Source organism: Varanus komodoensis, unplaced genomic scaffold (genome assembly GCF_004798865.1).
Source record: "Varanus komodoensis strain SLA01 unplaced genomic scaffold, ASM479886v1 scaffold38, whole genome shotgun sequence".
NCBI classification, from domain to species: domain Eukaryota; kingdom Metazoa; phylum Chordata; class Lepidosauria; order Squamata; family Varanidae; genus Varanus; species Varanus komodoensis.
This window is the reverse complement of record NW_025335909.1, coordinates 7,339,892-7,354,565: the sequence shown is the minus strand read 5'-3', so window position 1 is coordinate 7,354,565 and position 14,674 is coordinate 7,339,892. Positions and strand designations below refer to the sequence as shown.

Here is a 14,674-nt window from a genome sequence, read left to right as displayed (position 1 = left end):
GACAAGTTGCTCTTTTGGAGCAGCCCCTGGTGGAAGCTTTTGGGAATGCGATGCCTCTTGCACTTTTGGTCGGGTCTTATTTATAAATGGTGGGTGTCTGTGTGCATATGTATGTTTCTGTTTATCTAAATGTATATTTGTAGGTATAAATCCTGATGGATCCCAAGTTGCATTATACTAACAAGGAGTGTGCAGAAGCTGGCATCGCTCTTAATTCAGTCTTTCCGTACCAGATGCCCTCCAGATCTTTTGGACCTCAATAAATAACGCACTACGTAAGGACCTGCAATGAAGGGCCAATTCAACATTCAAGGTCATAAAACAGGCAAATGATTGGTCAAGTGCAGGGTTTCTGATGCCACTGGGTTCCAGCTAAGGCAGGGAATGGACAAGGTAACAGGCAGGAGTCAAAGCTCAGCTAGGAGTCAGATTAAGTTGGAAGGAGCGCGAAGGCAGGAGATAAGGGCCAAAGCACTGCCCTGTACTCTTAGCATAAGCCAGGAGCTAAGCTTAGGGGTCACAGGCCAGATTTTGCTTTATAGCTCTGCCTTAAAAGCTGTCGCACGTCCTTATTTAGTGCCTGAGCCATTTGGAGCCTCAGTGCTTGGACTTGTGCTTCGAAGGCAGCTGGTTCACTCTGCCGAAGAGCAGGGCCAGCTCACGGTGTCTGATGGAAGTTGAGGTCCAAAAGATCTGGAGGGCTTTTTGTGGGGGGGGGGGGCAATTTTATCCCCATTTTGCAGGTAGAAATGCTGAAGCTGATTTGCAACTCAAAGAGAAATTGGATTTGATTCATGAGAACTCAGTCTGACACAGCCTGGGAGAATTAATTTATTAAGAACAAACCATTCTCGAACACGATAGGACACGTATTTGACAGTGTGCCTTCTCATAATGACTGATACTATATACTTTTGCTCTCTGTCCCGGGCTACACAAATTACAGTTTGGTTTAGCCTCTCTCAATATTTCATTAGTGGGTTTATTAGTAGCAGTTATGCAAGTCTATTTAAAAAGTGATGGTGATTTTATATAGTTTATATCAGCCACTTCCCAGAAATGGCTCAGGGATGCTGGGAGCTGTAGGACTTTTTCCGTCTAAACATGCTGGAACTCTGCCCTCAGTGTTTTTGGCTTATTATGGTTTTGCTCCTGTCCTCATCAAGTTTTATTTATCTGTGACTAGAGGCTTGAGTGCTATTTCTTGGCAGAAAGGAAAGGTAAAAATTGTTTTGTTTGTAATTTGCAAGTCTTTAAAATTGGTTTGTCATTTGCAAAATGCTTTATAGCTTACATCTTCCCACAACAACCGGAAATCAATTGAAAGTGCCCAACTCTGGCCAAATATACCTGGGGGTAGATCTACTCTACTTCTGAGGAGACCCTGCATCTCTCAGGTGTGTTGTCCAGCGTGAGATGAATGCATGCACATTCTTGTCTCATGAATGTGCGTATGCGTGGGATTGGTGTTTGGATTTTCAAATATCTCGGCCGTCGCTGCATTGCTCGTAATTTTTAGAGCACTCTCTTGTGCTGAACGTACAGCTTGTTTTGGCAGTCTTGGGCTGGGTTTCCTCACAGAGGCAGCCTGAGGCATTTTTTCTGCCCGAGGGAAGGCAGCAACTGCAGTCCCCTTCCCTCTTCAAGGAGTCTAGCCAAGATATTTTGGTACTGAAGACATTCATCCCACTATTGTTTTTCACCCTCTGGGACAATGCAGCAACCAACTAAATAAATAAAAATTGTTGGTGACAACCACAACAAGGCACCCAGGTGGCCTCACGGCAGTGCCTGTGAGCTAAAAGATCCAGGGAGATGAAGGAAGCTATTTGTTCCTGAAGCCACCCCCCAAAATGTGTCACATTTTGCGACCCAGAGTGTGTCCCCCCCCCCCCCCCCAGCGGACACGGGCCTCCGGGCTCGGGCATTTCTCTTCAGTGGCACAATGGGGCCCCCTGTTGACACTTGCGTCCGAGTTGCCTCGAAGGTCTGGAGATGAGCAGAACGCGGGGCCATTTCAAAACAGGCCTTCCTTCTTTGGACACTTCACAGTGAAAAAGGACAACAGCAAATAGTGACGTAGCATCAGATTTGCCTTCCAGAAGGAGCGTTGCTAAATGCCCCAGTTCTTTAATAACCTCACCTAAGCCAAATATCGGACCCGGCAGAGTCAGTGGCCGTTCCTACGGCTCTCGCTGTGTTCCCATGTTTTTCTTTCTTCGGCGGCCTTCAAGTGCAGGAAGGGTCTATTCCCCTTGAAGTGCTGAAGCGTGATTTAACGCGTCCATGAGTAGGGAGAGAAGCAGCATTCTGTTCTTATTCTTCAGGCCACAGAATATTTTGGGCTCCTGCTGCCAGGCTGAACTTGACCTCCTCGGGCAGTCAGCTGTGAACCTTCCTCACCTTTGCATTCCTTGAGCCAACCTAAACTAAGGAAAAGAGAGACCCTTTGGAGGCAGAAAAGACAACCAGGTTGCAAACTGCAAGCAAGCAGCAGTGGGGAAAAGGAAATGGAAAGAAATGGTGGCTTGGCTTGCGTCAAACTGTGCCTCATACGGAGGGAAGAGTCTCGACCTTCAGCTCACACCCCCATCGCACCCCATTCAACCCAACATCACTGCAAGTTTCTGTCCAACTTCCACTTGAAGAGTTGGCCTGCTCTTGCTCCATTCATTTTTCCTCAGAAAAGTGCCAGGAGTTGCAGCCGTGGCAGATGTCAGCAACTGGCACCATCAAAACTTCTACTCTTTCGTTAGTTTGTTTAAAAATAAAAAGCTGATTATTATTTGCAATCACCAGGTGGCGGCATTGGACCAGAACAGGTGGCCTCTGTAGCGATCTGGCTATCAACTTACCTGCCTATCAGTCCTGCATCTAATCCTCTCTAAACATTCTGTCCCTGAGAAACAAAACCCGAGGGAGAGACCAGAAGGAAGGCTACTGGTTCAGTCACTGGTCTTTGCAGTTCAAAGACCCAGTTAGCAGACCTGAGAAAGGCCCGGAGTCCTGTTTGCATCCCAAATGAATAAGACCACTGGCTACTCCGCCCTCCGAATTTCTTTGAGAATGCAGTTACAAAATGCCACCCGCACCAGGAGGACAGGGAGTGAGTGGGCTGTGGGTGGAAAAAATGACGTGTGAATAGTCACTGCCGTCTTACTGGACTTTAAAAAATATGAAGAACAAATCTCTTCAGCTTTTTGTCTGTCTGTCTGTTTCCTCTGAAACAGGGCCAGCCTTACTGTGAAGCAAAATTAAGCCATGGCTTCAGGCAGCAGGATAACAAAGAAGCATTGTTTTCAGTCTCTAAACATCTGCCTTTATGCAAGCAACACCAGAGAGAGAGAGATCCCGGAGTCATGCTGAGTTTCCCTCCAGTTCACCTGCAAAAGTGCACAAGACCAGCATAGTTCCGAAGAAGGAGCAGCCCCTCTGCCCCCCACCCCTACAAGGAGCAGATTTCAACCAAATTCAGCTTCCACTGGTCAAACACTCCCCAGCCCGTCTCTGACTTGCTCTGTTGCAATGGCTTGTCTGTGTTGCTATGGCTACCTTGGCCACAGGGAACGCTTGTGCAGCCGTCCTGTGCTCAAACACAACATCCCTTCTGCTGCCCTGGGACTGCTCGGCCGCTGCGGTGAACAGAGGTTGGTCGTCTTTGCCTGCACAACCCCGTTCGCCATTTAACCCTCTGTGATTATGTTCAAAAGCAGCCCTTGCTTTTGCAGGAACATTTCCTGAAAGGTCAGCCTCTGTTTTACAGGATCTCCCCTGGTGAGTCTACCTAGGTCATGATTAGACCATCCCATGATATCCTGCTTTGAACGTGTGTCTTCTGATTGCTCTTAACAACACTTCTACTCTGACAAACATAAAGAATCTGACTCCATTGTTTCTTACAGGATTGATTCTACAGATGTGCTTGACATAATTCGGAAGAAGGCTTTTGACACTGGATTTGTTCAATCATGGGCAAGTATTAGAAGAATACCGAGGTTGTGTGTGTTGCGTTGGGGGGGGGGGTGAGATGACCTTTCGGATAGGTAAAGAGGACAGAGGATGGAGGATTCAGTGGGAGGATCCCAGCCCTTAACCCAGCTTTCCCCAATCTGGTGTCCTCCAGACAGGTGTTGGACAACACCCATCATGGCCCCTGAGTGGCTGGCTGGCCTCCCAATCAAGGGCAAGCATGTTGTCTGTATGCAAAGGACCCAGGTCGATCCAAGTCATTTCCAGGCAGGGCTGGAGAAAATCCTTCCTGAAATGCTGGAACGCCCTTGCTACACAGCAGTGAAACACTACCGAGCTGGATGGACCTTGGGTCTGACTCAGTATAAAAGTTTTTGATATTTTTGTGCCTCCACCCGAAACGGAAACCAGTGCGAGCCAAGATGGTCAAATGCAAAGATCAAAGCAGGATGTATCCCAAACCTTAAAGCAGACAAAACATGAAAATCTGACTTCACAGAACTTTGCGTACAAAAGCAGCTGCATCCATAGCAGCAAGCTGGCAAGACTGTAGTGCTTAAAATATGAGCTCTGTATGTGCTTGAATCTGGTGAACACACAGAAAATTCACTCGGTGGTCTTCCAAGACGGCTGACAATTTTGAAGTTTGGGAACTGTTGTGCTAATGAACCTTGTCTAGACTTCCCATATCACCCACTGCAGATGCTCAGGTGAATTTTGGACAGTGGTCTTGTATTATCATGTAGTGATGCTGCTCCAGCGCACCTTCGATCAAAAGGAAGAAACACTGTTTGCACAGTGAACTATCATGGGCAAGCCCCCCCGTGCATAGTGCATTTGCACAGTGCGTGTGCCTTGTCGAAGTGGGTCCCAGTGTGTCAAATAGGGAAGGTGGTCTTGATCCAGTGTGAGCAGTGAGCAGGGGACCAAGAAATCTTGGGCTTTCTCCTAAAACTTCCTGGGGAAGACCTGTTCTAACAGGATCCTTGGGATTCCCTGCCTCTGTGCAAGAGGGACAGCTGCTGGGCAGAGGGTGCCTTGGGCAGCATCTCCTTGAAGATTCCCCCGGGAACATCGCTGCCCCCCCCCCCGCAGAATCTGCAGCGCAGGAGCCAGATTGTGTCCTCTGGGCTCCCCAGAAGATGACTACTGCCTGCAGAAATGGGTGCCATGTCCCACACACACGACCACATATTGGGTGGCTGCTTTTTTGTGCTCCCCAACCCCCATCTTAAAAGGTAGAAGCACCTGTCCCAAGCCTGACTTTCTGCACTAAAGAGCTTTGAGCTAAGAGAGGCCACGTGTTGGGGTGAGGGGCTGCTTTTGCCTTGGGCCGCACCCACAGTTGGCAGACCACCCCCAAGAGCGTCTCTGCAACGGAATTCAGTCCCCGGGCCGGGCTCTGCACCCCGCCTGGCCATCTGCACCCCGCCTGGCCATCTGCTTGGGGCAGAGGCAGCGGGAAACAGTCTGCAGGCCACTGTCCTGGGTGACGGATGCCTCACAATAACTGGCCCCCAGGATTGTGCGTGATGTCACTGTGACCTCGCGGGGAGCCTGGGCAGAGTGGACCAGGTCCTGCTCCGCTGAAGGATGTCTCAGGGAACCCATCTGCAAGGACACATGCTGGAGAAGCTGTGAAAAAGCACGGAACCCCACGAGAGTAACATCCATGAGAACTGATAAGGTAGTAGTTAGACTAATGTGTGTCAACACGGGTAGATTGCACTCTGCATACATCTCCAGGTTAGTTCACACAAAAGTCTGGGTCCCCCTGTCTCACAAAGACTCCGCGAGGCGCTCTAGCAGTCTAACCTCTTTATCCCCTCTTTTGCAGCTCGTGTTTCAAGCTTACATTACTTCTAATTTTATGCTTTGTTTTGATTGATATTTAATATATCTGACGATGAGTTCTTAGACCAACAACTCATCGATTGTAATAAAACACCATGCTTTCAAATGAATGAATGATTTTTTATTTATTTATTTAAAACATTTCGAATGAGCCCTCTTCCAGCAGAACCTGCTGTTTCTTCTGCTCTCACTGCCTGTTTCTGATTCCCCCCATTCCAGGTAACCAGAGCATGCCCATCGTCAAGTATCCGAGGATAGTCGACCCTCTTTGGCATGAATGGGACAGGAAGGCCCAGAAATGTGGCTTGAGGCATACAGTTTATGCTGTAAATGGGGATCGCTATACTGGAGAATGGCTGGACAACCTCAAACATGGTAAGAACGACGGACGGCAGCGGAAGGAGGGTGTCTGCAGGCCCTTGCTTGCACTGGATGCAAACCTCTGAGTTGCACAGAGCTCCTCTCAGGGGTAGGTGTGCCAGGCAAAAGCCAGGTAGACAAAATGTCACCTGTCCCAGGTCAGGCCATCACAGCCTTGTATTTAGCAACCCACTGGGCCACCTGAGCTGAGCGGGAGCTTGGTGCGAGTGAATGGGAGCTGCTCACAGAGGAGGGTCAGTCAGGCCTCCCTCCTCTGCCAGTCCACTTGGTAAAAGGCAAATGTTGCCACCAGCCTGTCGGTCACCATGGAGGGAAGGGCTGTTCCTCCACGCCCAGGCGGGGCAAGGCAGGCTGCGGTGCAGGCCGGTGGAAGGATGTTTCTCAGGCAAGCAGTTCTTGTGAGCTCACTTGCGAGGCTTGGCTATTGCACTGAGCATTCTGGGAAAGAAAGGAGAGCGAAGGTTCAAAGAAGATTAGCTGGATTATGTAAGAGGCGTCTCGATGGGTCAGGCACAAGGTTTGCCCGCCTCCTGCAGCAGCCAGGCAGTTCATCTGGGCACTCATAAGCGGGGGCCAGTAGCATGCCCATGTAATTTCAGATTCTGGATTTAGGGCACAATCCTATGCATGATTTGGTCGAGACAAAAGTCCTGCAACTTCCAGTGTGCCCAAACTAACCACCCAGGCTGTGGGAAGCTGGACCCTACAGGGCTCTTTCCTTTCTGAACATTTCTGTCTTCCCGCCGTCAGCCCAACGAGCCTTAAATGTTTGCAGCTTCTTTTGCCGCCATGAGAACAAAACTACATGTTAAGCCGGCCCTGGTTAAGTTTGTATCTAGCATGTGCAGTCCAGCATTTTAGATTCATTTAAAACGTTATTTAAATCCCAGCACAAGTGAATACAGTGGAGTTTGCCTTTGCTACTGCTACTCTCTGGGAGGCCATTCAGCAGCCCCTCTGGCCTACATAACCCTGGACTTTGGCCCTAAGATCGTGCCCAGGTCGTGCCACTACGGAATACCCAAGATGGAGTTCCCTGTGTTGGCCTTTTTGGAAAAAAGTCACTAAGGGGAATTGCCTTGATTTAGCCCAACAAAAATGTGGGGAGCAGAAACATGAGGATGCTTGGACCTTCTCTGGGATGTGTGTGAACAAGATGGCTGTGATGTCCCCAAGACTGCTCTGGGCAAATCTTGTGGTCAGTGAATATTCTACCCTTACTCCAATTCATGTTTTCTTGTGACTTACTATGGCCATTCCCTCTGCCCCACACAGTTTGAAAACCGCAGACTTAACATGACAAAGTCCCGATGTTCTTTTAAGCTGCAAAAGTCATATTTTTATTAAGAATCTGGTATTTTGCTCCACTGCCAGGCAAAGGCACACAGACATGGAAGAAAACTGGCGCAATCTACAGCGGTGACTGGAAATTCGGAAAAAGAGATGGATATGGCACATACAGTATTCCTGACCCCATCACAAAAGATTATAAGAAAGTGTATTCAGGCTGGTGGAGAAATGACAAAATGTGGGTAGGTCATGCTCTTGCTAAACATTGCCTTTAAAGCTACTTCCGTAAAAGTCAGCATGAGATCGGAAACTACAGTCTCAGAAATAGGGAAGCTACTACAGCACTTCACCCCTAAGCGGTAGTACTTCTTGGATATTGTTCTGCCCATGAAAACAGGTCCTGCTGAGTTTTCCTGGGCCAAGTGAGAGTTTCACAGAGGGCAGAGACTATTCCCTGACTCCTGCCACAGCCCCACCCGAGTGGGGGCCCTATTACCATCCCTTGGAGTCCTTTGGCCTCCTCCGCGTCTCCACGGCCTGCCCCTCGGACTTATCCTGGCAAATAAGCAGCAACAGGCACAACAGGAACAGCAGCACCACTCGCCTCGCCCCCCCCCCCCCGAGAAGGTGGAGCAGTGCAGAAGTGGCTCAGGGAAACAGGCAGAAGACCGTTGCGAGAAGGGGGGGTGACCAACCATGAGCAGGGGGCTGCTGCAGGCATCTTTCCCAGAGCCCCCTTCCTGCACATCTGGAGCCTGCACTGATTTCCCACCAACATCCACAGGGTCCCACTCTCCACCTGGAGGGAGAATCTGTGGCATTTTTGGGATCCTCTCCTTGACTGGCAAATGGGCACGGTTTGCTCTCCTGAAGATGGGGCAGCAGCCCTGGAGTGGCGTGTGTGAACGCGTTCCGGTTTTATGGGCCAGATCAGCAAGGAGTTGCTGGCTGACCTTCCTCGGTCTGTCTAAGCCTCGGAGGAAACACGAGGAAGGTTCTGGGGGTCGCTAAGAATGGTAGGGAGGACTTCGCATACACACATGCATGTATCAGACTGCCTCTTCAGCCACTGATGTCAATGACCGTCAGTATTGTCTAATTTTAGGGTTACGGAATTAAGTTTTACTCAGCTTCAAGTTATTACGAAGGAGAATGGCGTGCGGGGAAGCGAGATGGCTGGGGACGAATGTACTACGTGGACGGGTCCATCTATGAAGGCCAGTGGTCCGAGGACAAGCCGGGAGGGCAAGGGTTGCTCCGCCTGAGTAAGTACCAGCCCCTGTCTGTTGGCAGTGGCTCAGATGTCCCTCCCTCGACCCCCTTCTCCAGGGCTGGTCCCCTTCGCCCAGGGGGTGCCCCAAGCAGTGATTTTGATGCCTGGGGCAGGATTCAAGCAGCCTCTTCTGCAGCTGCCCAGTTCCCAAACTGGGACAAATTATTACACATCTCATTTGATAGAGTTAGGGGTACGTAACAGAAAACTTGCAGCCAGATTAGCCTCAAATGGAATCCTGATCACTCAGTATTTAGAGTTCCTGGCTCTTGTGCAGTTTTGCCTCCATTCTATTGTTAAACTGTCCCAAGACTTCAGTAATGGGACGGTCTACAAAAGTTTTAAATAAAATTAAAAAAATAAAATAAAAGGTAGAAATGCCCCTCCTGAGGCTGCTTGACTGGCAGTAAGAGCTTTAAACCGTAAGGTCCTGTTATTTCTGGCATTTAGCCCCTGCCCCCTTTGCCTCCCGCCCCCCCCCACCCCCACCCCCCCGGTAGCACAGTCCCATCACTCTCCCATCTTAATCTGCTGTGCAGGGTTGTTGCGAAGGTAAGATGTGGATGGAGCGATAAAAGAATCTCTCCTGCCACACTGTCCACTGTCCCTGAATGCGACTTTAATAACGATCATTATATTATTTGATCCCCTGCTGACCATTTTACAGTCTGCCCAAATTATGTCCATTATGACCCAACTCAAGTTACCCCGCTGTCTAGGAGCCAAGTCCATCCAACTTTCAGCATCCCCAGGTTGGTAGGATTCAGGTGCTACCTTTGCTCTAGAAACCCTCTTTTAATTTTTAAATGAAGCAGTGCTGAATACACATTTGCAGATAGCAGGGGAATGTGGACATGAAAACCAGGGGAAGTGTGTTTTAAACAATCACAGAAATTCACCTTGCACATGCCCAGAGGCACTGCTGCTGGAATGCATCAGCATTAAAATTCTGGGGGTCCCAGGCACCAAGTGACAGAGTATGTACCCAAATCATTCCTTGTGCATGGGATACTCCCGAACTGATTCAGAGCTGGTTGGAGTTTCCTTAAGCTAAAATTAGGTAATGAATATATGATGGTTTCGACCTCCCTGCAAGTTTCCTATGGCAAACCATGTGGATGGAATGTGCCCCTTGGTCATTCAAATCCCTTACAAAGCATTTAGTGATTTAGGGTAGAAGGATAGGTAAAGCTGCAAAGAGCACTGCATCCCACTTCCCTTGTAAGGGAGGGGAATTCTCAGTTTTGTGGTCCATTTACAGAATTGCCTCTCCAGATAAAGCTGCCAGTCTCTAATTTCTGCTCCAGGCAACATTTCTCTTCCACCTCCCTCTGCCTTGCCTCCTGGCATTTGAACACACAGCCAGGCGCTACACTTTGCTTTGATGGTTTGCATTTTATCTTCTTTTTTGTAAACTGCAGCGGATGCATTGCTGAAGGGCAGGATAAAAAGCTTTCAAAGAAATGGGAAAACAAGGTCCATTTAGCCATTGCCCTGGCCAGGGTGCCCTACGCAGGAGTGGAGGGGCAAAAGCAAGATTCCCCCTTGCAGCTGAAGCTGCCTCTGGGTCAGGAGCACTTGGAAATGGGCTTCCTTGATTTCACTGGGCAGCCCTCCCAGGGAAAGCGCTTAAGAGCATCTCCACAGCTTGACTCTGCTAGCCCTGGGGTGGGCCGCATGGGGTCCCCTTGACCCCACTTGACCCTGCCCTGCACAGCCAATGGCAGGACGTGGCAGTCGCAGTCCAGCAACACACCTCTGGAGGGTTGGAAGTGGCCCAGCCCGGCTAAACCTGTATCTATCTATCTATCTATCTATCTATCTATCTATCTATCTATTTGGAATTCTTGTATGCCGCCCCATTCACATAAGCCTCGAGACGGCTTCCAACGTGTACATAAATATCTGTACAATACATATTAAAACTGGAAACATCCTGGCATAATAATTTAAAACCAATAAATAAATTAACAATTATTAAAATATCATTTAAATAAAAAGGTCTTGGCCTGGCACCGAAAAACAAATAACGACAGTGCCAGGCGGACCTCTCTGGGGAGCGCATTCCATAAGTGGGGCGCCACCACCTGAACCAACACAGAGAAACATCAGAGCATCGCGGAGTCAGAGGCGTTGATGGGAAATGCTGCACTGCCTGATGAAAGTGCAAACCGGCGCTCTCTGTCGAGCGCTTGTCTCCGCTGCCTCTTCAGGTTTGTCCGGTCTGCTTCAAGCCAAAGTTTTGCTATGGTATTTCGCTTATTGCATCCTATGGCTCTACATTTTGTCTTGCCGATCAGATAGCGATTCAGCTCATGGGCAATATGGAAATGTCACAAACACATGCATATTTAAAAAATGTAAAAAAAGGTGTCTGTGTTGATTGCAGAAAACGAAAACCGCTACGAAGGTTGCTGGAAGGACGGGAAGAAGCATGGGCCGGGGAAGTTCATCTACCTGGATTCTGGGCAGCTCTACGAAGGCTTCTGGGTGGCAGATATCCCCAAATGTGGGACCATGATCGACTTTGGCCGCGACGAGGCACCTGCACCCACGAAGTATCCAATCCCAAAGGTAGGGTGCAGCCGGTCCGGGTCCTGCCCCTTAGCTGGCATGCATTGTGCTTTTTCTTTGTGCAAGGCCGGGCCGGAGGAGACAGCGGCCCGCCTCAGTGCTGGCTCGGTGGGACCCCGAGACCCTTGCCCACGGCTCCTGCCGAAAAGCTTCAGAGAGCGGAGGCCCAGAGGGGACGCTGCCCGGCACAGGGTGGGACCACTGCTTCAGCTTGCTCAGGATAGTTGGTACCGGCCCTCCCGAGGTGTAGGCCTACAATTCCCACCGTTCCCAGCCAGGATGAGGGGAGGGGCAGTCCGAGTTGTCTGAAGCGGGGCAGGTTCAGAAAGCCTGCCCAAAATTAACTGACTGCAGGAAAAGGCTGCTTCCTATCCTGGTTGCTGAATCACTTCCACGCACATATTACTAATGCCTGGAATTGTCTTTTATTATATTTATATCCTGTTTTTCTCCTGCGAGGAACCCAAGGTGGCTTACATAATCATTATCTACATTTTATCTATATCCTAACTTTCCCCGCTTACAAGGTATCATACATGATCCTGTACTCACAGTGACCCTATGAGGTAGGCTAGGCTGACAGTCCCTGCTCACCCACGTCATGGCCAAGTGGGGTCTAGAAGCCGGATCTCCAGTGCCCCAATCCAGCGTGCCTCCAAGACCACAAATGCGCTGCGCCCTTGGAGAGGCCCCCTTGGTCTGACAGGCCACTGCAACATTCGACTCGCGTCATGTTTTACTGCTGTTGCAGGCACTGTGGCGGATTTCAGTGTTTGTGTTTCTCTTTCCATAAGTTTCCTCAGCTGTAGAGACCTTGGCAAGTGGCTTTGGTCCGATTCCAGGCCCAAGGAACACTGGATTTGGTTATATTATGCCCCCTGCCCCCAGGTCTCCTTCCTTCAGTTATTTTTGGATGGCTCAAGTGTCCTGGTGCTTGCATATTTCTTGATAAGTTTGTAATCACATGCAGCCCAGGGCACAGTATGAATAATGAACAGACTTTAATTGGTTTCTGTTGCAGGAAGGTTGAGGGGGAGCATTCTGAACTTAATAGCGGAGGGATAATTGAAGAGAGCTGGGTGACTATAACTCCAAAATGTTTGCCTTACAAGGGCACGTTTACACAATCAGCATCCAGGCCTTGTTTTTTCACTAGACTATTTTCCTGAGCAATAGTGTCCTTTTGGCCCATAGGTGGGATATTCAGGGTGCTAAGTTTCCTTTGGGAGAAGAGTATGCTGGAAACACATAACTTTAGGAATATGCTTTCTACTTACTGGAATATATTTTTATTTACCATGTACCTTTCCTACCTGGATAGTTGCTGAAGTTAAGCAGGCACAAACTGGGATAATAAGTATTAAAGGCACTTACGCAGAATAGAGCCAGGACTGAGTCAGTTATCACACCGGTGCAGACATACGGACACAGAAGCGTTCTCATTCTTGAAACAAGATCAGTCCAGCATCTTGTGTTACGTACGAGGCACAACTTGGCAATTCTGTCTGCTTAGAACATGCATTCCCCTCTCCCCACAGTCCAAAGCCCTAACGGACTTTCCAAAACTCACCCAGGCAAGGTGGGTGTGTAAAGCAACCATTCCAGCCACTCTTGGTGCCAACGAGAGAGAGAGAGAGCACCATTTTTCCTTACCAGATGTCAGGTCTGTGCAAAGGAATTGCAATCTATTCCACCCACATGCCTTTTCTTGCTGCACTTGCTGATGGCCGCAGGAAGCTCAGCTATCCCTGTGCATGGCATTCTTCACGTTTTCTATCAGTTTTACTTGTCATGCGGGGTGGGGAGCAAATAAGCCTCTTTCATCCTCCCTCCCTCGTCTTCCCTCAAAGGAAGAGTTTGACCAAGACAGAACAGGTTCCTTTTTCCCAGCAAAGCAACGGAGAGAATGATGGGCCGAGTTCCCCATCAGGGCTGAAGCTGCTTGGTCAGCATGCATTGTCCTGAGAGCATCAGCTGAGAGCTGGTGATGCTGACACTCAAGGTTCTGCCCAAGTCCACACCTGCAAGGTTGCCACAGGTGAGATTTGCTGCAGAAATCTCTCCCTCTGCTTTGGTTTCTTCATCTTGAGAATAGGGGCAGAACTGAACCTCTTGTAAGAACTAATGGGAAGTACTCCAAATTCAGGAAACATGTTTGAAGAGCGGGACATACATTTTAAAATAAACTTTTGAAGAAAGCTGTATAAATGCAAAGTGTTGTACACTGCATTTCAGGATGAAAAAAATCAGCGATACGTTCAACAGTTGTCACACAATTAAAGAACTCTTTTTTTTTAAATTAAAGAACTCTTACAGGACAATTCTGTTTATGACTACTCAGAAGTAAGCCCCATTCACTCCCGTGGAAGCTCCAGTCTCTACTGGTTTGCTGCCTTTTTTCTTGTAGTTTCAGCCAGCTAATTGTTTGACCTGTTGATTAGATGTGTAAACACAGAACTCTGAAACATGTGAAAGAGTTCTCTTGTAACTAATTCATCTAAGTGCTGAGATATTGTACCTGTATTTTTATGAGCAATTTAGGTTAATAGATACCTTTTAACCACTAATGGGCCCTGTAATTACTGGACCATGTAGGAGCTGTCCATCGCTCTCTTTAGACCAGGAGAAATGCAAGAGCGGGCACTGCTCTCATTTCCTTGTGTTTCTTTTTCCAGATTGAGCTGATGGATCCAGAAGGTGTGTTAGAAGATGCGATCCAGAAGCTGGAGGATGTCAAAGAACTATACGTTCAGACTCAGAAAGAAAGATGACCGCTGGCAATCCCACCCTGTGCTGTTTCATTCCCTTCCTATTTTAGCCTGTGCAGCCAAACACCAGAACGGCCACCTCTATTCAATGGGGGGGGCTCTTTCTCAGTGCCACTCCCAAGTGTAGGTATCCGGCGCCTGCGGGAGGGTTTCCCCTCTGCTGGTGATCCCTTTGCTTTCATTTAGCACAGTCTTCCTCGGCCTGGCTCCCTCCGGAGGAAGGCCAGGCCAAAGCCTGGGGGAGGACGGCAGCTGTAGCTTGACGGCAGCAGTGTGGTAGGCCCTTGGCAGGGGTGGCCATGGCTCCACGGCAGAGGGCATGCTTCAGACAGAAGGCCTGACCCTCCGCTCCTGGCACCTGCAGTGCGCCCTGGTCAGTGGCTCGGGTGTACGACAGCTGCCCCCGTGCTTGAGCACTGGCTCGAAAACACCTCGGAGTCGCTCTTCTAGTCCCTCAAGATGCACTTCTGGGCGTTCAGCACTCGGATGTAGCACAGGGATGCTGAGCCTCGTGTCCAGGGGCCAAATCTGACCATCCAGCACCCAGGCGGTCCCTTGCACTTGA

The 14,674-nt window shown here is 49.2% G+C and overlaps 1 protein-coding gene across 1 annotated transcript; it reads left to right on the top strand.

Moving 5' to 3' along the window:
* The first annotated feature begins 3,619 nt into the window (after nt 1-3,619).
* Nucleotides 3,620-14,180, top strand: MORN3 (MORN repeat containing 3). Its single transcript, XM_044440861.1, has 6 exons — nt 3,620-3,972; nt 6,043-6,198; nt 7,579-7,736; nt 8,600-8,759; nt 11,157-11,341; nt 14,017-14,180. Exons 1-6 carry the CDS (start codon nt 3,969-3,971, stop codon nt 14,110-14,112), a joined length of 759 nt encoding a protein of 252 aa, XP_044296796.1. The 5' UTR covers nt 3,620-3,968; the 3' UTR covers nt 14,113-14,180.
* Nucleotides 14,181-14,674: the final 494 nt, after the last annotated feature.